General features: G+C 40.0%; 9 protein-coding genes across 9 annotated transcripts; 5 read left to right on the top strand and 4 right to left on the bottom strand. All coding sequences in view use genetic code 12, as the record gives it.

Moving 5' to 3' along the window:
- Window positions 1–216: 216 nt before the first annotated feature.
- On the bottom strand, window positions 217–5,201 carry VPS15 (ubiquitin-binding serine/threonine protein kinase). The gene has a single exon (XM_064919622.1). The coding sequence runs from the start codon at window positions 5,123–5,125 to the stop codon at window positions 350–352; it is 4,776 nt and encodes a 1,591-aa protein (XP_064776330.1). The 5' UTR covers window positions 5,126–5,201; the 3' UTR covers window positions 217–349.
- A 612-nt stretch (window positions 5,202–5,813) lies between these two features.
- Window positions 5,814–6,734, top strand: RJT20DRAFT_133703 (uncharacterized protein; the record flags this gene model as incomplete). The annotated part of the gene is made up of 1 exon (XM_064918241.1): window positions 5,814–6,734. One exon carries the CDS (start codon window positions 5,814–5,816, stop codon window positions 6,732–6,734), a length of 921 nt encoding a protein of 306 aa, XP_064776329.1.
- Window positions 6,735–7,053: 319 nt separating this feature from the next.
- RJT20DRAFT_30110 (uncharacterized protein) lies at window positions 7,054–8,233 on the top strand. Its single transcript, XM_064919621.1, has 2 exons — window positions 7,054–7,407; window positions 7,644–8,233. The coding sequence occupies exons 1-2, from the start codon at window positions 7,373–7,375 to the stop codon at window positions 7,996–7,998; spliced, it is 390 nt and encodes a 129-aa protein (XP_064776328.1). The 5' UTR covers window positions 7,054–7,372; the 3' UTR covers window positions 7,999–8,233.
- On the bottom strand, window positions 8,107–10,429 carry RJT20DRAFT_126241 (uncharacterized protein). The gene has a single exon (XM_064916706.1). It carries the CDS (start codon window positions 10,311–10,313, stop codon window positions 8,469–8,471), a length of 1,845 nt encoding a protein of 614 aa, XP_064776327.1. The 5' UTR covers window positions 10,314–10,429; the 3' UTR covers window positions 8,107–8,468.
- An 18-nt stretch (window positions 10,430–10,447) lies between these two features.
- Window positions 10,448–11,076, bottom strand: RJT20DRAFT_126240 (uncharacterized protein). The gene has a single exon (XM_064916705.1). It carries the CDS (start codon window positions 10,970–10,972, stop codon window positions 10,676–10,678), a length of 297 nt encoding a protein of 98 aa, XP_064776326.1. The 5' UTR covers window positions 10,973–11,076; the 3' UTR covers window positions 10,448–10,675.
- A 1,124-nt stretch (window positions 11,077–12,200) lies between these two features.
- On the top strand, window positions 12,201–14,820 carry EXO84 (exocyst subunit). Its single transcript, XM_064916704.1, has one exon. It carries the CDS (start codon window positions 12,487–12,489, stop codon window positions 14,767–14,769), a length of 2,283 nt encoding a protein of 760 aa, XP_064776325.1. The 5' UTR covers window positions 12,201–12,486; the 3' UTR covers window positions 14,770–14,820.
- Window positions 14,821–14,832: 12 nt separating this feature from the next.
- QDR3 (Qdr3p) lies at window positions 14,833–17,093 on the bottom strand. Its single transcript, XM_064919620.1, has one exon. The coding sequence runs from the start codon at window positions 16,853–16,855 to the stop codon at window positions 14,897–14,899; it is 1,959 nt and encodes a 652-aa protein (XP_064776324.1). The 5' UTR covers window positions 16,856–17,093; the 3' UTR covers window positions 14,833–14,896.
- Window positions 17,094–18,038: 945 nt separating this feature from the next.
- On the top strand, window positions 18,039–19,896 carry RJT20DRAFT_30056 (putative acyltransferase). Its single transcript, XM_064919618.1, has one exon. The coding sequence runs from the start codon at window positions 18,412–18,414 to the stop codon at window positions 19,678–19,680; it is 1,269 nt and encodes a 422-aa protein (XP_064776323.1). The 5' UTR covers window positions 18,039–18,411; the 3' UTR covers window positions 19,681–19,896.
- On the top strand, window positions 19,896–20,988 carry FIG1 (Fig1p). The gene has a single exon (XM_064919619.1). It carries the CDS (start codon window positions 20,112–20,114, stop codon window positions 20,877–20,879), a length of 768 nt encoding a protein of 255 aa, XP_064776322.1. The 5' UTR covers window positions 19,896–20,111; the 3' UTR covers window positions 20,880–20,988.
- Window positions 20,989–21,484: the final 496 nt, after the last annotated feature.

Genomic DNA, 21,484 nt, shown 5'->3' with positions numbered 1-21,484 from the left:
ATATTATTATTATGATTATTATTAAGGTAAGTATTATTGCAATTATTATTCAAATTAAACTCGTACGGTTTGCTTTACCGTAGGTAGGGCAAACTTCCACATTTACCAAATGCTGTAGATGAGACTACAGCGCTGTAAAAAGGAATATTGATGTCACAAGAAAGGGGAAAGGGAATATTGAAGTCACAAGAAAGGGGAAAGGGACCCCAGTTAATAATTGTACAATATAGGCGAAAATCTGATTGTTTCTAGAAGGCAAAGAGAGAACTGATCGCTTACCGGAAATTTCACACTGGTGAATTAGTTGACTAATGTGCTGTAATTTGTATCTGAATGTCCCCAAATATCCTCATTTGTAGAGATTGATGAAGCCATTTCTATCCGCAGAGACAATCATCTCAAAGGGTTTTGTAATTACGTCTATAGCTGTAATTTTGTCCTGGTGTCTAGCCAACAGATTTGGTTGTGCTTGGGCTATTTCTTTCAAAGAACGCACATTCTCTTTGGCCGTTTTCTGGGAGTTCTTCACTTGCGTCTCGTTAATCAAAGTTATTGCCTGCTTACTGAAGGTATTCTTGACAAACCTTGTTTCGTGGTCGCTATTGACAGATACAGATGCCTTAACGTTATCCAAATTCCATGCAATGATCCTTCTATCCCATGTTGAACTAATCAAATAATTATCGTTATTGAAACTGAAGTGGCTTATGGAGGTCATACTATGGTTTGATACCACGGCATCACCTTCAAGTCCATTTACTTCAAAATTGATATCCGACACAAGACTATCAATATCAACCTCTTTCGACTTTGGAACTTCAACTAATGAATAGTTCTTGATGTAAGGGTTATCTACATGCGAGCTGAGGATATGCTTGCATTTGAAGCTTGGAATTTCCCATATCGAAATGTCGCCCTCCTTGCTACAGCCTATCATCATGAAATAAGACTTTGCGTCTTCTTTGCCCTTGGTCGTCGAGGGAGGCTCTGCATCATCGTAGCTACTTCCATTGGCTGTTGGTAACTTGAAATCTTTTGGAAGAAGTACAAGTCGTCCGGTTGATTCGGCAGTGGTGTGGGGTCTCTCATCTCCAATTTGGAGCTGAATCTTCTTAACACTAACCAATATTTTAAACCGCAAGTCCCATAAACATAAAATACCACGAGCCGTTCTGGTTAAGAGCCAATCTCCATTATGGTCAACTATAAAACTTTGGGGAGCTCCGTGGATCAACGGATTTTGAAGTACAAAGACTTTTTCCATCTTGATTATATCAAGAGCAATTATGAACCCAGAAGGAGTGATTCCAATCAACAAACTTTGCTTCTCTGATAAAATAAATTCACACTCTAATAGGTAGGCTCCATTTAAACTGTCATTATTATCTGATAAATCATACTTTCTGATAAGAGAAAGCTTCGTATACTTCGTTATTCTCTTATTTTTCCCTCTATTGACATCGATTCTAAATATGCGTATAGCTCCGTCGACTGTCGCTACTGCCATGACAAATCTGTCTGCAATAAAGCGGATTGTAGTAATTGCTGATTCAAGATCCAATGTAAGACTGGCGGTATTGACGGTAGTGATTTTTTCCATCTTATAATTGTCCCAAATTTTAAGAAGTCCCATCTCTGAACCACTGACAAAGAATTCAGAAGTTGGTCCCGTTACCAAACAAGTTATACCGTCGATATTACCGTTGTTATTTTCTGGGTTGATTCTTGAAACTAGAATGCCCTTCGGACTCCATTGCTTCGCGCTATTCATGACCCCTAATGACGGTTTAGAAGATCTAACAATATTCCCAAATTCAGGGAATTCACTTAAGCTAGGCTCGAAGGATAGGCCGTTCAAATAATTCAAAATAAACGGGTTATGCCCATTGTAGTCATGTGTAATGTTGACAGTTACAGTTTTCATATTATTGACAACAAACATTCTATGCGTCAGATTAGAGTCTCTTGTCGAATGAACGTGATGGTGGTGTTGGTGATAGAGTGAGTCTAGGTTGCCAGCATCATGGCTCATCTCGAGTTCTCCAAATACATTGGCTTCTACAGTCTGCACGGAAGCTTTAACTCTGGCAAGATTTGGGAGAACCAAGGAGGCCGAAGCCCTCCTAGCATCGAATCCTTGAAGCGAAATTGAATCACCTGGTTTAGTAGATGCCTCAATATTAGCTTCGGAAGTTCTTGAGCCCGAAAGCAACGGTTCAGACTTGTAACATATATCAAAGAATATATTTCTTGGCCTAATTTCAAGATGATCTGACACTTTTTTGAAGTTATCTTCTTCGTTTTCAAACTTTGTTGAATCACCTCTCTTAGAATCCACATCTGAATCTGCCGACACCTTATAATTCAGAGAGGGGTTGTAAATGCTATTCGCTGACTTCGCAACACGGAGAATGTGGTCTTTCATAACGAAAATTTTCCATGTATCTTTATCAGCGAGTCCAACTGCCTTCAATTTCATAAGCGAACGCTTGTCTTCGGGAGATAAAGAGAGATCAGCTGCGCCATTGGAAAAGTTTGAATGGGGATGTGCTTTAGACAAGTAGACAGACGTTGCCATATTCTTCGAGACCGAAACTATTTGTGAATCGATCCTTGTTGATGGGTTGGCAGCAGAGAATCCCCTCTGCCAAAATAATGATTCACTTGTAGCTTCCAAGCACCAAGTTATTGCTTGCTTATAAACTTGTCGAGATAATGGCTTAGTCAAGCAAGGATATAAGGTACCCCAACTGATTATTGACAAATCATATGTCAAAAAGCCTTTAATCAAAGGATAAAGAAAACAATATCTGTCAGCGTCAGTCAAATTGTCACTGATAGACACTATCAAACACAACACAGATTGTCTGATCCATTCATTTGGATGTAATAATAAGTTTATCGAGTTGGAGAGTAACTCTTTGTAGATATCGAGTGCATTAAATTCAGTTCTAGGGTTGATTAATCGAGTTTGGACAAACTCATTAAAAATCTCCAATACCTTCAATATTACCAATTGCTCCAGGTCTCCCAACGTTTGAACTAATAATGGAAGAATGTACTGTTCGAACGAAAGAACGCCCACAAATGGAGCAATCTGCAAAATTGAAGACAAAAATGCAAGACGTAACCCAATGTTCGAGTCATTAAGATATGAGATCAAATGTGGTAAGATGATATCATTAGTCTTCTCTATGCCAAAGAAATGACAAAGTGGTAGGATGCTATTAACAAGACTGATTCTGACCAGAGAGCTTGAGTCTGTTAACAAGCGGTGTGTGAGTTCTTCAAAATGATTATCTAGTTCGTCTTTTGAAATACTCAATGTATTAGTTGATGCATTGCCATTGATATTTCCACTAAGGGAAACTGGCATGTTTCTATTGTAGTTGTCTTCCACCTTAAAAGACTTAGACATCATCCAGAGTTTCTTAGATGAGTTTGCAAGATAGGGAAGACAACCAGCCAATGTCACTTTAATTATATTACTTTCCTCTTCAGGAATGTTCAATTGGTAGATGTCGAATAATTTGGGAAGCAAATACTTCGGAAACAACAAAACGTTGATAGGAGCAATATACGAACATGACAAGATTAATGTCGTTATTGAAGTGAGAGCCGTGCAAGCAACCTTTGAAGAAATATTTGAGTTCTTGAAGGTTTCTAAGTCTAGTGGCTTCTTATGTATGTCAAGGCTCCTAAGTATTGCAGCCGAGGAGCTCTCGACGAACTCGTCCAAAAATGAGCAAAGGATAGGCAACGACCTGTCAAGTTTGCACTCATCATTCACTCTTTCCGAGAGGGCCAATATCAATTCACATGCTTTAATTTTGGAAGATACTCGTTTTAAAGACTTCAGTAATGAGAAGACCACACTTAAGATGATAGCTGCAGTCAGACCCTCATCCTCCTTGGGGTAATTATTGGGTTTTATTACATAGTTTTTAGGGATACCAGGAAGGTTTAACTTCAACGGCACAAATCCATTTTTCTCTCTTACGCCTGCGCTCTGATTTGGATTGTTGTAGTCGAAATGCAAAGCATTTGCTATTTTATCGAAGTTATTGTAGATTTTTTCAATTTTCAAATCACTGATAGAAACATTATCATCTCCTTGCGGTATAGTAAAGGACCCACTTCCATACAAGTCTGACATAAAATCATAAAGAAAGTCATAGAATACATCGGGGAAACATTTTCCTCTAAATGTCTCGATAAGTTCGTCAGCGGGAACTCTATCTTCTGGACGAATTGTGATCAACTTGGCAACCAAGTCCTTAATACTATTATTATGTATGGAGCTGAAATCTGGCACATATTCGTTCTTCATATATTTGAACAACTGGGACAATGTAAATGTTGGTTCTCCATCAGAAAAGAATTCAGCTATTACACAGCCTAAACTGAATAAGTCCATTTCGTCAGTCAATTTGTCAACACCTGATCTATGACTGTCTTCTTCAACACTTTGTGCGTTTGAATTTTCTTTGGAGTTGTAGAATCTTTCTGGAGCGAGATAACATATTCTTCTAGCTGAATTATCGAAATAGAATGAGTACTGGTTGGGATTGTCTTCTGGGATCTTTCTTGGTTTGAGAAACTCGGCAAAATCTGATAACATAACCCAATTCCAAGGTGTTACTAGGAAGTTTTCTAGTTTTAAGTCTCCGTGGTGGACTCCCAAAGAATGCAATTTGCTTACCACCTTAAGCATTTGGAAAACAACAAACAATTTCTCTATGGGTTCCAAAAATGGTCTCAATGAAATTCTATCATATAAGTTTGTTTTGGCCATTTTCCTAATTAAGTAGCCCGCTCTGTCTGTTTCTATGATCTTATGGAATGGGATGATATTGGGGAAACTAGCAATAAGAAATGACTGTCTGCCCAACAGTTCTATGACTCTCTCTAGAGCAAGGGTATCATTAGAAGTAGTTCCCGCTGGTTTTATGAGGATTTTCAAAATCACATACATTCCCGACTTCTTATCTATTGCCTTGACTGTTTTAAGAAACCGGGAGTTGTTTATGAGCTCTATATATTGGTAGTCTTCAAGCACATCCACGTAAGAGGAGATGGCAACAGTAGGAGCCGACGGCGCCAAAAGCGATAATCCGGCACCCATTTCGTAGTGATATTAGGCGGCTCTACGAGCACAACTACGTCGTTTTAATACGGACCAAATGATCAAATTGTATAAGTAGTAGAAGGATATAGTGAATATATTTAATGGTTATAGTCACTCCATAGTTAACGATAATGAAGGTGTAATAATGTCGTGGAGGCAGTTATTGTTGCGAAAGTGCGACATATGGCGTTGGGGAGCATTTGCAGAGGAGTTATAGAGAATGAATTGAGGGAGGAGGTACGAGAGAAGAGTGGTTCTGAGATGGAGGAAAAAGAAGATAGAAGAGAAGTAAGCGACTCTGGTAACCAAGTGAAACAAGCTTTAAATATAACGAAAAACTTTGAAACTAGTATAATGCAATATACTATCATTTCTATTCATAAAGACTTCTACTAATTCATGCGACATATTGTTTAATAAGGGTAGCGCCGAAATGGTTCCAAAAAATAAGGACTGGTAGCGCCAGAACTACAAAATGATTTACTGAAAGAATTGAAAAGTAGGGAAGAGAAGAAGGTTGTGATAATGTAAGGGAGGTAATTGGCATAGACTAGTGTTGGAAAAGTGATTAACTAAAGTAGTCACTGCTTGTTAATTCTATATATTTATATTGTAGAACTGTAAAATCTTGTTTAATAGACGATTAGAGTTAGATATGAATATAGATCTAAATCTTGATGTTAAAATGGATAATCCAGAAGAAGATAATCAAAGGGAAGAGCATCAAGGATCTTCGAAAGGACAAAAAGTAGAGGACTCGATACGGCAGGCTGGAATTCTGGATCAGTCGTACGAAGAAGAAGACAATTGGGATAATGCAAGTACTAAAAGGACAGTAGATGCTACATTTGGCCAATACGCTGCCTTTCCTACAACTGAATACGGAAGCGATAGAGATGATGACGATGAGTCAATTGCGGTTGCTAGTTACTTGAAGAGCGTGAGGAGCGAGGCAGAAAATGACCAATCAGTGTACTATGTGAAACGGGGTGAAGAAAGCGATATAATATCAAAAGAAAACAATCTGACGACAAATGATATACATAACCAGGTACAAGTTGGGCCTGAAGTTGTGGTTAACCCAGCCATTTCAAAGACCGATTCAGACGAAAGCTTGGGTATTTGGTCAGCCAATTTACTCGAGGAATTCTTAAATGTAAAGGAAAGAGTCCATGCTCTACAAGCCGAAATACTATCTAGTCCTGTGGCTCAGGTGGAAGTACCAGAGACAGCCAGTCAATGGAGGAAGTACGTAGTGGAAAATGACCCTCCGTCTATGGTCTTCTTCTACAAAAATATAGATCGGCCGACGGTGATAAAGCTTTTGGTTTACTTCACCAAATGGCTAAGTGTGTCTACAACAGCTACCTTATCAAAGTGGATTTGGTCGGTCTTGCTACGGATCGATAATCTACTTGATCCTAATGAGAGTTCGGTGGTCCGAGACTTGGGAAAGAAAGCGTTGAAATTAGCAATTAAGATTCAAGAGACAGATCCTCAAAATGATAGTAGTACTTTGGCTGCGAAGTATACTATCAATATGGTTCTTGTTCTTGTTGGAAATTACTATGGTCAAAAGGATTTGCTAAAGCAGACGTATTTGTGATGTAATAGATATGGACTGGAGTTCGTGGAATTGTAATATAATTAGTTGTTAAGTTTCATATTAAGTTTCATTATATTTCATTTGGGCAATAGCTGTAAAAATATCACTACAAAAAGATAAGCTTGTTATATTGAACATACGTCCCACATAATACGACAGAGTGCAGAACATATATATAAGAAAGCAAATTTCATTAGAAGAAATTTCGTTAAACTAATCATGGACGCTGCTTCCACTAAAAGAGTACACAACGCAGTTATCCTGTTAACAATGGTAAGTCTTTTATATTAATGTATTTATATGGGCCACAATAGGGGCAGTTACAATTAATTCCTTTCATTCGTCTTTTTATTTTATTATTATAATTATTTTTTTTTTGAGGTTACTTGCTTCCTGAACCATGAATCGAATACCACTAATGCCGTCTATAGGCCAACCAACCAATTCATACGAATAAACCCATTCACTTTCACTCCCATATACTCCACTTCCCCCACCTTCAAAAAGTCTCGTATAAATATAATCCTATGCGCTACCATGTACCCGATCTTCAATTTTCGGCGTTGAAAAATCGACATTTGAAAAGTTCCGTTTGAAGGTTTACAATAAGTGATAAACCACACGAACAAAAACACATAATGGCTCCAAAGATTAACCAAGAAGCTGTAGTTCCGTAAGTAATTTTGATATGAAGTGATTGGCTTTCTTTTTTCCGAAGATTTGGTGAATTTTCGTTGTTTTGAATGGACTATTCTCAGTATAATGGTGTGGATTAGGTTATTAACCACATTGATTGTAATTGAAAGATCCACACTTTCACAAAATAGCCATTGAGCATTGGAAAATTCCCGTTCTTCAAGGAAGTAGCGGCTTCAACTACCCAATGAAACTCCTACTAACACCCACCAGTTACAGACACTCTCCAAGCAAGCCTCGTGGTGAGGCTTCGAGCATGATTGCTCAATCGCTTCCAATGGCAGCTATGTTCATGAGAAACAAGATGCTTTCATGGTCCGCCCTCTTTTTGGCCATCCAATCATACCTTAACGAACCAATTAATAAGCCAGTTGAAAAAGATGACTCTGGTACCCCAGCTCAACCACCATTATTGAGAGTTGTTTTTGCTTTTATTGCCTTGGTGACTTGTTACATCGATATCATTTTCCCAGGTTCCAGCCCTGCTGCTAACAGAGTTGTTAAAGAAGCCACCGAGTCCGTTACTTCTGCTGTCACTTCTGCTGTTTCTGCTGCTACCAGCGGTTAGTTGTGAGTTTTATGATTAATCCTAATAATTCTAATTGTGCTTCCATGTTGCACATGGCACCATTAATCTAGACTAGTTGAGTTCTAGTATGTATATCTATTAGCTAATGTTACAATATTAAGTATATACAATTCTTCGACAAGATACGATGTAGAAGTCGACGCCGGTTGCTACCGTCTTTCTTTGCTGAAAAGTACTTTTGAGATTTCTGCAACTTGTTATGATAACAAGGCAGAAATAATAAGAACGTCTAGTTTTTCTATTTGAAAGACAAGAAAGTTCTACCACGTTCTATGACATATAGTTTAACGCTACACCCTTTGAATAAATATTCAGATTCATCATCCGATGCTTTCCTTCAGGATGGTGTTCATGGACATGCCTTGTAGTGGTTTGGTGGTCCTCAACTAGTTTTTGAATATAAATAATCATGTTGTGGTGTCTTGTGTTGAGGAATTTTGAAAACCTGTTCATCTCCACTTCAAGACGACGCTTTCGGCTCCACTATAGGATACAGAAATATTCTTTGACTCACTATCCCATTTAACGTCGCAGATACCTATGCCCGGAGTCTTGGACTCATTCTCTTCGGCAGTCTCGGGGATAGTGAAGTTATACAAGCCCAAACACCTCACAAAGTTTTTGGGGCTCTTCGGGGAGTATCGAGATAAATCCACATCCCAGATTGTTACCCTTCCGAAGTCATCACCCAAAGCTAAGAAGCGTTGATTAGGAGATAAAGCAGCATCGAAAATGAGTAAATCTCTGGTAAACTTCAACTTCTCATCTTCTGGTTGGAATTTGAAATTTTCAGTATTATTAAAAAGATCTGAACTGATAAGGCTTTCGCCTGTAGTGCAATTCCAGATATTGAGCACTCCTTCCATGGAAACACTAAGTAAAATGCTTACATCATCCAATTCTTGCAACCACTCTAAAGCAACTATCGGAGAGGTATGGAGCTTCACGTCTTCCTTGGCTACAACATTGAGGTCTAATGACTCTTGCGAACTGCCCCTACTCCACACTTTTACAAGATAGTCGAAATCGGAACAGGATGCTAATAATTTAGATTTCTGGTTAAGGCGAAGGAATGAAATACTGTTTTCATGGCCATGTAGGAAGCCTATTGTCTGAACGTCGAGTTGAGGTACCAAGCCGAACTGTTGGGTGCTGATGGAGTAGATTTTAATTGAATTCTTCACAGTAGAAAGAGCAAATTTGTCGTCATTGAGCCAGCAAGCAGCTATCACAGATACATTATCCGCGGGTGGCAATGGAGGGTTAATCTGTTTAATCAATGTCAATGTGTTTCCATCCCAAAGACTCACTTGGTTATGACTGTCTATAGAAAGGAGCAATTGTCCCGATTCGTTCCATAGCAAATTCGTTATCACAGAAGTACGTTTTGTTACATCTCGTGGTTCTTGGTGTGCAATTTCGGTCGAAGTGACGGGTATTTCATCAGACAACAAATTGGCTACATTTTTAAGTTTCCCATCTGGCGACCATGCTCTTAGCTCGCCATTTGCACCAGCTGTGACTATCATATTTCCCTGGGGAGCCCACGAGACAACATTTATCTCATTTGGAATGTTCAGAATATTTGGATGGACGAGAGTAACAGACTCTAACACTGCACCGTCCTTAATTGCATTGATAACAGCAGAAGAGTCATTCTTGCCGTAGGCGAAAACTTCAGTTCCTGGATGCCATTCTGAAACCAAGCTCTCTTCAAACCGTATCACTGGCTCGAGTAATTGTGTGGAGAACGTTGTTATTACTATTGAATTTGACCCAATTAACGAGTCGTCATTTGGTTTGTCATTATTGGTGGCATTTTCGGTAGTTGTGTCATTAGAGAGGTTATTGATTTCGTTATTGGATGTGTGTGAGTTGGAATTGCTAATATCATGGCCGTTGAGGTCTGGCTCGGCCATTTCTACGTCATTGTCGGTGCCATTTCGCTGGATTTCAGACTTAAGAAGGAACCTCTTCTTGGACTCGATAGAGTCTTGCTCACCACTTTGAGCTTTATCGCGCTGTTCCTTCAACAACGCACTGAAAAGTGTCAATCTTTCGCTATTCTCGGTTTCTCCGGATGCCTCTTCTTCCACGAGAGAGAGAAGTATGCCCTTTTGAACCAAGTTGACTAAGGTTCCTGGTTCTATGCTGGCTATGATGGAGGTGTTTCCTTCGTGCTCGTAGTGCAGACACCGGGTGTGTTTGTCGAGCGCGAACGCTGCCAACTCGAACCCGGATTCCTGGAGGTAACGCCACACCAAGTAGTTGAGTTCCGTGCTTGTCAACGACATGCTTTGGTGACTGATCGGGGATAAAGCAGACGACACAACAAAGAACTGGCATTGGCTGCTTAATTCTTTTGGAGGTTTTCTTGAGTTCTCAAAAGACGAAAAAACAGTTTTTCTGAACGAGCGTGTGTGTGCAGGTGGTGATATTGTGAGTGAGAGTGAGTGAGAGTGAGAGAGAGAGTAGTGAGTTTTTGTAGGTAAAAAGAAATGGTCGTATTCTGTAGAGAGAGAGAGTGAGAGTGAGAGTGAGAGTGTGAGAGTGAGAGGTGTTGTGTTTGTTGTAGGAGGTATTTTTCTTGTAGGAGGTATGACAGTTGTTGGTGAATTGTTGAATGTAGTTGAGTATTGATTGTTCAGTGTTGTTTTTAAATTTTGTTTTGTTTCATTCTTTGTAATTGTATACAATGACTGGAATGGGGTAGGACATAGTGGATTGGAATATATAGTATTAAATAGTATCTAGTTATGTAGTGTAGGGCATTCAGTATAGTGACTATGGTGAGTTTGGTGAGAATAGTAAAAATAGTGACAATAGTGAGCACAGTGAGAATGGTTAGCACTGTGAATACGATTGGGTGGAAAATAGTGTACTGAAGTGTAGTATACTGAAATGTAGTATACTGGAGTGTAGTATACTGGAGTATAGTGACCATAGTGACCATAGTGACCCTAGTGAAAAATAGACGTACAAGTAGACAAGACCGAAAGGTGCATAGTGACTCACAGAGTGAAATTCAATCAGAGGACTCTGTAGGTTAACGTACGCTTATGTACTATACAATTTATATGTTTAGAGTTGTCGAGTGGCTTTGTTGAATCGCTTTGTTTATGGCTTCTGGGTATTTTCCATGGTGACAGAAGCATCTGTTTGTAGACGTAATTACCATGGATATTAATATGGTATGCCTTTTTTGTGAAATAATTCATAAATGCAACATTTGAACACTTCCACTTTCATTTGAAATCCCAGGAAAACTCCTTGTAGTTGGATTTGCTTGAAATGCTATTGAGCTTGATCAGATTAGAAAGCCAAGCTGTAATCGTCTTCCTCTTAATTATAAAATGTATACCCATTCCCTACCAAAGTGCCATCATTGTCTATTTTTGTCATAATTTTGCAGTAATTTGTTTGGTAGCGCGAAGCTCTTACTTGATATATATCGTTGGTATACGCTATCCACTTTCAAATGACATTGATACTATTTGGCTTTTGCAGCTAAATTCGTGGTATGCGTGAAATAGTTTGATTCACTCTATACTGCTTGATACCAATTCACTAGTAACCGACACTTTCACCATTGCGGAGAGGATGCCTAAACTAAAGCCAGGACTACTGATGGGAACTGTTTGCCATAGGCAACCCCATTTCTAAGTTACTCCACACAACTACCACGTATCGCCAAACTGTAAACCTCATTCAACAGAATAACCAATGAAATTGTCAAACTCACTCATTGACTAAATCTTCCTGCTTGCTTGTCGAGAATTATTTCCCTTCATGGAAAATCGTGTATGCTGTAGACCCTTCAGTTCTCATTTTGCAACTACTTTCCACAAACAGTCGTGGTAGGCAACACCATTTTCGCCCCATAACGCAAAAACTTAAATTTTCTCCTAGAAAGCTCTCCCATAAAGAACCACTTGAATGACTTCACTGAACTCCAATTACTTATATCTTGTCTTATCCTTCCGCCGCCAACAGTACTACTCCACCACCAACACCACCACCACTACCTCCTCCTCCTCCTCCTCTTCGTTACATAAGCGAACCCTCCCAACACACCCTGCAGGCCCAGGGTCGTGTACGCACTCCACAAACAACACCCATAGTTAACAGAAATCACGACTCGATAGTGTTTAATAGACGTTGTTCTTTTCCTTCAAGTGGTGATATTACAGGGTAATTCTGTGGTAACATCTATTTATTTGTAGGTGTCGAAGCAATCATCGCCATCAGCCATTGATCGATTTTCCTGAGATTTTCGGCGGTTCCAAGACCTTAATTACTCACCGTTCACCGTGTCTCCAAAACAGACAACAATCGCATTTCATATTTCACAGTATATTGATTCCATCCTTTTGATCTCTTGATCTCGAGGTCCACACAGAAGAAACCACAGCGAATCCAGAGAATTCCAAGTTAGTGTAGCCAGTGTAGCTTAACAACATCATCAACATGGACTTCGAATCAAAAGCTGCTCACAGAAAGAGCAGGGCAGCATGGCAGCCTCAAACAGCCGCCAAGTCGGATAATCCGTATGCTAGAGCTAGCTCTAGTACACGTACTGGTGACAACAATAATAGCAATATCTACAATACTAATAACAGCGGTAAGAATAAAAGCAGTGGTAATAATGGCTCGTACGATATCAACAATAATATGCTTTCCATTCCGAACCCATACGGTGCGGGCGACACCTCAAGAAAACATACAAGAAGACTCAGTATTCATGCTTCCGCCGTGGCACATGCCAATGGTAAGTCGTTCTCGCAGAATGCTCCTCCAATTGACTTCAAAAAGGCTCCACCTCTTCCCAGTTTACCAAAATTGGTTCAGAAAGACGCTGGCGCCGTGCTGGACGAAAAGGACCACGAGCTTAATATTGAAGAAAAGATCTTCAACGATTTGGCTAACGGCTCAGCAGCAGAGATCGACGATTACTACAAGTTATTGACTAAACAAAAGGCGATCATTACGAGAGACATCAAGGAAAACATAAATCAGAACCAAAAGAACATTTTGCTTTTGACAAATGATCTTAAGGACATCCAGGATGAACTCCTCCAATTACGTATTTCAACGAAGGAATTATATGACGTCTTAGACTATTTTAAAGAAACTGCTAAGAGACGGTTGGATTTGGAACTCGAGCCACAGCAGCAGCAGGCCCAATCGCCAGTAAAACTGTTGGCAATACCGTTGAATAAGAGACGTGACCGTTCTTCTATTTTAGTATTAGAAAAAATGTGGGCTAGTGAATTGCAGTCTCTTTTCAAGCACGTTGAGGGTGCTTCTAAGTTCGTTCAGGCATTGCCAGGAAGACACGTTTTGGCAGAAAGTGGAAGGTGGCAGGAAGTGAACGTAGGAACTTGGAAGCCAACGCATTTGGCTCATTTGTTCGTTTTAAACGATTTACTTTTAATAGCTGGTAAGAAGGCATTGCAAGATGGAGGAGGAAGCAAATCCAGACTTCAAGCAATCCAGTGTTGGCCATTGAACCAGGTCCAGCTCTCAGAAATCCGTGCACCAAGCACATTGCACAAACAAGATGATACAAAAGTGTACTTGATCAACATCAAGTCCAAGTCATTGAGTTACGTCTATCAAACAGACAGATATGATCACTATTTAAAAATAACGGAAGCTTTTAATAAGGGTAAAAATGAGCTTGTCCAAAAGGATAGACTCATGAATGCTGGACGTTCTTCCATCACACCAGATGCTTCTGACAGTAAAGAGGAGAATAAGCAATTAAGAGAGTCTTTAAGAAACTCGGGTGTATATGAGAGTATCGTAGACGAAACTGGAAAGAGATTAAGTGGTTCACATAGAGGTAGTGCTGAAATTGTTTTACAGGATATTTCAGCTCGAGTGCATTCGAGAAATAGATCCCATGATTTTGGTCCGTACAAGTTTGGTACAGAGAAGGGGCATTTCTTCAATGACATCAAGCAATTAGAGAGTAGGCTTGATGATGTTGATATTGAAATATCACATAATCAGTACGCACAAGCAGTTGGACTCATCGCACACATAGAAGGTAAGTTGAGAGCTATAGAAACTACGCTTATCCGTAACAAAGGTAACGTGAATGACATCAGTGATGAATTGTTACTTATAGATGTTACAAAATTGAAGTTGAGTCACAGAAAAGAAAGCGTTCAAAAATCTCTTGTTTTTGACTTGCAACACAATATAGCGAAGTTAACCGACGACAAGATTGAGAGCATTATAACTTATTTTGAAAGTTTTAACCAGTTGGACAAGGGTGTTGAATCATATTTATCTGCGATGTCAAGCCATTTGGCAAGTACTGTATCCCGCTTGATTGTTGGTGTGCAGGGATCTACCAAGATTGACGTTGTCAACTATCTTTCTAACTTAGTGGTTATTCACATATCAATCATAAAAAGAGCAGTGATCGTTTACAATAAGAGAATCAGTGCAATTTTGAAGAAGCATAAGGATGGAAATGTAGACTCGAGTGGTCTCATCAACTGGTGCGTCGAAGAGATTACAAAGCTAGTTTCTGAGTTGAAGAAGCACCTTTATGGTACACTTCTCACAACTACGGGATCGGACCCAGAATTGGATAGAGCCGTTTACAAGGTCAAAGATCCAAGATTATATGACGACTTACTTGGTGTGATAATACCGCAGTTGAATGAACTCAAGGCAGTAGGAGTAAATGTTGACTTTGTCTTTGAAGAGATCCTTTCTCTTCAAGAAAGCAGATGATGTCGTTATTACACTCAGACATTGAACAGTCTTGAATAAATGATATATATATAATCCCGCAGTCTAACTGTCTAATAATAAATAACGCTATTAAAAATTGTATCAATGTAATGGTAATGCAAAGAATTTAAAGTTGATCGTACAACTTTCCCAAATCGTAATGTTCTCTAAAGTAAGGACCTTGTCTCTTTAAGACAACTAGTGTTACGGCAGAAACCGTTATGACTCCCGTAAGTATCGAAAAAAGGATACCTGGGCCAATAGCTCTCAAAAGTGGTTCTACCACAAACGTGGCTACAGCAGCCAAGATTTGTCTGATCAAGTTATTCAAAGCAACTCCAGTTGCACCCTTACCTGGCAAGGTATCGACCAAGTAAGTAACGGTTGCACCGATTAACAACATAGAAGCAAAACCAAATATACCGGTGCCAATCAACGGGATAAACCAAAATTCACCATATTTCAAGGTCCATCCAAAGATAAGACAAGCTGGAGGGAATAAAGCAACAGCGGTAACAACATTCCAGGAAATTCTGGACTCTGGAGCAAGCTCACCGTTATGACTTTCCGCATATTTCTTCAACAAATGATCATTCCATTTACCTCCCAAGAGCGACGCTATAACATATGTAAGTGAGTTGGGAATATACATCAATCCAATGATAACACTGGAAAACTTGTAAGGTTCCCTAGCGTATGCATAAGAGATGGTCATATTGAAGAAATAGATCACAGCGAAACTAATGGCTGAGTATGAAATCACTAGTGCCACTGGTGGGTGCTTCAAAAGAACCAAGGAATGTAATGGCCTGATTGTACAGTCGTACAAATTCTTCTTAAATTTGCTGGATTTCGATTCTTCGTCACCAACAGAGCCAGCACTTGGTATATGAGTTAAAGATCTTCTCAAGCCTTCATCAACCATCTCCTGGGCCACTTTTCTTGAATATGATGTTTTATTTGTTGAAAATCTGGATATGACAGGCATGACTGGGTCAACAATAACGCCTTCGTCCTCTGCTATCGGAACGGTATTTCTTGTACTGATTCTAGATAATGTTGTGGCTAAACGTTGAAGTTCTTCATCGCCGATGTGATAATCTTCTTCTTCTGATCCTGACTTATCAGTACTGTCTATTCCAAGCATCGCACGAATGTTAGCTAAGTTATCACTTTTTCTTAATGTTTCAGGCAAACCAAATACAATCAACAAAGTATTGATGCCGGAAACAATCACAAGCAACCATTGGGTAGCTCTCCACCCCCAAGCTTCTGCTACAGCACCACCTAAAATAGGCGCTAAGAATGGTCCCATTAATGGTCCCAAGTAGTAGTACCCCATCGCTCTTCCTCTGGTCTGAGGTGTAAATAAGTCTGCAATTGTTCCAGCTCCAACAGCTTGTACAGAAGCCGAACAGCCACCCTGTAGCACTCTGAGCACGATAAGGGAAGCTATACTTGGCGCCAATGATGTACCAATAGAAAAGCCAACAAACATCGTAAAGGAGACGAAGTACACACTTCTTCTTCCAAACTTTTCACTGAATGCAGACCACCATAATGGGAATATACCCAATGACAAAAGATAGATACCAACTGATACGTTAACCATAGACACTGTTGTGTTCAAATCGCTAACGATATCGTCAATGGCTGGTAACATAATGGAGGTACCCATGGGTCCTGTGATAGAAGCCATAGCGATTATCGCTACGATGATGTACTTGATATTGACAGGGTAGTCTCTAGCATCTTCATATTCTGGAATTAGCACTACTTGGGCCAAAATTCCTCTTTTATCTTTAGCTGCTACCCTATTTGTCTTTGTAGAAGTTGATGTCTTCGTCCGATCTACTTGGAGAGATTGTGGTGTGGCTTCATCTTCATTGTTAGTAGACTCCTTCTTCTCTTCTGGATGGTTCTGGTAGACGTTATGTTCGTCGTCATGAAGTCTTGCTACGGGATGGGCGTCCAAATCCTGTGAATCAATAGACAGCGTTGACGCCAACGAAATGGAGTCCGAAGTGTGATCTACTCCGACAGCTGGGCTGACTACTATTGTCGGCGTAGGCTGATTACTGGACATGGTGAAAAATCAGTTTTTCACAACCAATTTGGAAATTTTTCAGTTTAACAACTTGGGCATTCAAACTAGCCGTTCCGTGGGGAAAAACCTGAAACCGACCCTGTTGACTAAATACCTTAAGCTTGCAAAAGAAATGAATTAGGTCAATAGCTTAATGGTATTAGGAAAAATTTTAGGAGTAATCTATATCCGGTTACGTGCCGGCATTAAGACCCGAAAGGGCTCTTGCGCTTTCCTGATTAGGGAAAAAAGGCGACGTCAATTTCCATGAATGGCGGGGGAATCATCAGGAGAGTTAGAGGCACCAGAGTTAAGATGGCGGATGTTAGTAGGTATGGCGGTTGTTTGAGCTGGTTCAGGTGGAAATCGAAAGCGTTAGGTTAGTTGCAAGCGTCGCCAGACTTGGTTTTAAGCCTTCCATTAGGTCCATATTTGTAGAATTGAATACTACGTCACCTTTAACTTTTGAAGGGTATATCACGTGACAGATCGGATTTGACAGTTACAATCCGCGGCCAGAGCTCGGTCCAAATAAAATTGGTGGAGACGGGCAGAAAATAGAAGTTTGGTGAAGGTTGTGCTTGGGTCGACCCTTTTTGGGGTAAAGGATGGAAATGTTGGTGTAAATGGGGCCAAGTTCGAAAGGTGAAGGGGCAAAAACAGACGGATAGGAAAAAATTTGGGTAGGGCTATTAGGTTATCAAATGGAGACCATATATATGGGGATGCTGTGTGGGGCCCTCTCAGACATGGACGTATATGCCTTATAGTAAATTTGAAAAACATACCTAAAGGTAAACCTCTAAACATCTCTACAACACACCGACATTCTGAACAGCCTTCTCCTGCCCCCGAAACCAAATGGTCTCCTTAACCTTTCACCCTTATTAACAAATCCGGCGCCCGTGAAATTGTTTGACACATCACGTGACTCATATCAGCCGTTGCTGTTGCCATCAATTTCGTAAACCCACCCTGCAGGATTTTTGGGTTCCGGTTGCTGTCAGTATACAGGAGCTATCATAGAACATAGAGAAAAGGAATCGTATTTTGAAGTAAGGGAACAGCCCAAAGTGGTAGAACTGAATTATAATGCTAGGTTTCAAATAAACAACACAAAGTTTCCACCTGGAACTTATTATCCCTACTTTCACCGAGAATCCAACATCAAAACTGAGCCCGTCCCACGTCCTCCCAACACGGAGTTAATTCCTGTAACTCCAGAACCATCTCCTGTGCAGGCCGCACTATATAGCCAACATTCTGTGGTCACTAAAATCACTAGTTAAGCCTTTGATATAATTGAATGAAGGTGGCTATTTTCAATTTAGGTGTTCTTTCAAAGGTTTTAAATAGGAGCTAGGATCGAGGTTTGAGTAGTAGAACTCAACATTTGTCCAATTGGCCAGAAATTAGCAGGAATACCACTGATTTTTCGAGTGTATCACTATATCGCATCTCGTTTTATAGCCGTTGTAAGTACAACTATAAGCCATAGCATCGAGGGTTTTGCCGTCGACGTTTCTTTCCCAGAAAGACACATAAAAGTACCACAAATGGCCTCGGAACTTCGCCATTCGTGGCCCGTATCAGCATTACGAACAGCATTCATTGCTCCCTTCTTCATAGCGGGAATCTTGTCTATCATCTTCACCCAAGTCGTCGGTGTTTTAGTATTCCGCCATAATCCGGTACAGAAACAAGCTGCTATAAGCTTGACCAAACAACACTTCCTAGTGTTAATAACATTTGTGTCTAAGATAGCCAGTCCATGTAAATTGTCGGTTACCTACGATGCGACGTCGTTGCCGAGCTCAGACTCGTTCCGAGTAGATTCGCTTGGAAACTTGGTCAGTTCGTTGTCTCCAAACAGTGTAGTGATATCCAATCACCAGATCTATACCGATTGGTTATTCATCTGGTTCTTGACATATTCGTCGCATTTGGCAGACTCGATTTTTGTCATTCTCAAGGATTTGTCGAAAGTTCCCATCTTGGGCTACGGAATGAAAAACTACAACTTCATGTTCTTGTCGAGAAAATGGGAAAAGGACAAGATCAACCTTACCAACCAGTTGTTGGCCATTGACGCTAATGCCAGAGGCATGGGACCCTCCAACGGTGTTAAGCATGTGGCATCACTCAACACCTCAGTCGCCGAAGAGAAGATCCATCACTGGCCAGAGGGTAAGGTCAGCAAGCAGATATGGCCATACGTCCTTGTATTGTTCCCAGAGGGAACTGTGCCTTCCGTCAGAACAAGAGGCAAGTCCAACGAATACACTACGTTTAAGAAATTGCCTGCTATGAGACATGTGTTGTTACCAAGAGTGCGTGGATTGTTCTTGGTTTTAAGGAAGTTGCGTAACACCGTGGAAGTGGTATATGATGTGACCATCGGTTACTCCGGTTTAGTAGCGGGTCAGATCGGAGAAGAAGAATATTCATTGAAAAGAATGTATTTCCTTGGGTATGGACCTTCGAAGGTAAACTACCATGTCAGAGGGTTCAAGATTTCTGATATACCGCTAGGAGAGGAGACTGAAGACGTCGACGATGCACTGGAAGAGGATATGCAAAAGTTCGAAGACTGGTTACTTAAGGTATGGTACGAGAAAGACGAGTTGATGGACGCGTTCTACAAGTATGGCAAATTCGTAGATCCAAAAGATCCATCGAACGAGGCTTATACTAATAACACTGTGGAGGCGGACTTTAAGCTTAGAAATTTCTTAGAGATCGTTGGCCCATTCTCCACTGTGATCGCTTCGTTGTTAATACTTAGATTATTGTACTTTTTTTTGAAGAAGGCTTTAGGCTATTAGAGCGGCTGGTGTGGGGCCACACTTTCTATATACTACTATTTATTTATGCTTCTGCAAGCAAGACATTAACCCGTTAATTTAATTTTCTAGCATTGGGTAGTGTCTCCGATATAAAATATCTAAAGGATACATCTACGAAATTGTTTCCCACTGTATGTAATGGTAGATGTAATACGATAAAATTATTAGCTGCAAAATGTTCGCAGTGTGTACACTAAAAAAGGTTGCAACAAGTGTGTTTCACAGCCAAAATGATGAAACATGCCTTAGCAAGACCGACTTCTGAAACTTGAATTGGGGAAGAGAGAAACATATATAATGGGTTATGGGAGTTGCTACTTGTTCGATAATGGCGATAACTAGTAGAAAACTATATTGCTTCAGCATATTTGCGTTTAGATTGCGTTGGCTCGGTAAAAATCGAAAAGATCATGCTCTTTTTTATCTTGAAGAAAGTTATCAAGCTATTCCCAGTCGTTCTACTTTTTATTAACGGGTTTTTGTTAAGTTTCTTGTTGATCGGGTGTGTTGACACCTCAAAACAGTACTCGAACGTATATCTCATTAAGTTAGAGTACAACCAAACGTCGCCACTCTTTGCAAACGTAAATGCAGCATACAAGAGTGCCAACTCTTCCACAGAACTAGCCACCATGTCTATTACCATAGGGTACATGGGAGTCTGTGTAAAGGTGTCAGAAAATTTGTCATGTACCACTTTCAAGTCTTTGGATACATTTTCAAATGTGTCAGGTGTGTCAATCATTCCAACAAAAGCTAAAGTTATGACCCCACAGCTTGATCTCGTGAAGTTAGCCAAATCATTTAATAAAATATGCCACCCCAGGATCCTAATGGCCGCAATTATAATGGACTTAGTCTTGTTGGTAATACTATGTTACTGCTCGATTCCTTTGATGCCTGGAAAGCCAGCGTTGCATATATGTGCTAGTGCCCTAGCCTTCTGCAACTCTTTATTGTGGGGTTTAGGAGCAATGTTACAGCAAGAGTCTGTATTTACGACCCTGAAAATTGTAGGAGACAGTGCCATGGGGGTAATTCTGGCTACTATTGGGACAAGGGCATCTGCAATTTCGTGGGTTGCTTTCACATTTCAATTAGTCGTTACAATTGCTTGTGTTGTTGATGTCTTTCAAGATATTGGGGCCAAGCAAAATAAAATAGGGCAGAAATGTTGAGTTAAGCGGCTCATAATGTAAGAGAATGTTTGTTTCTTTTGGAATGAATTCTTTGGATTTATAAATCGTTAGTTCCAAGATAGCAAAAGTGGTATTTGGTTATATTATAAAGAAAAAATTATAGTTATGGAAAAAAATGTAGATCAAGGGCACAGTAAGAAAGAAGGCAAGATGTTAGTGATAATTCTTACACATAATAAGCGTATGAACCAACTTTGGAAGATATAGGCTTCTGAACACGAAGAAGACAACAATTATGTTCAATTAGACGATCTCTTCTTCCATAATTTGCATCCACACGGCGCTACCATATAGCACATTACCAGAAATTTATTCAGTATTGGTAGGTACAATGGTTGGTATGACTCGAGATTAGTAAAGGAGATGTAATGGAAGGAATCATAGTAGATAATCATTGCTATAAAGCTGTGAGGGCAATAATGACGTAATTTTGACGAGCTGCTTATTTCAACACTGTCCCATAATACAAACAGTCTCCACACATGTCCCCCACATAAAGACACATAGTGTCAACTCAACCCATCATGTTGCAACCAAAAGGCAAGCGACAGTACATATTTTTGCAGACAAAGACTACAATTATC

This window comes from Scheffersomyces xylosifermentans, assembly GCF_036884685.1.
Source record: "Scheffersomyces xylosifermentans strain CBS 12540 chromosome Unknown RJT20scaffold_2, whole genome shotgun sequence".
Taxonomy (NCBI): Eukaryota; Fungi; Ascomycota; class Pichiomycetes; order Serinales; family Debaryomycetaceae; genus Scheffersomyces; species Scheffersomyces xylosifermentans.
The sequence above is the reverse complement of the archived record's forward strand: the minus strand, read 5'-3'. Positions and strand labels throughout refer to the sequence as shown.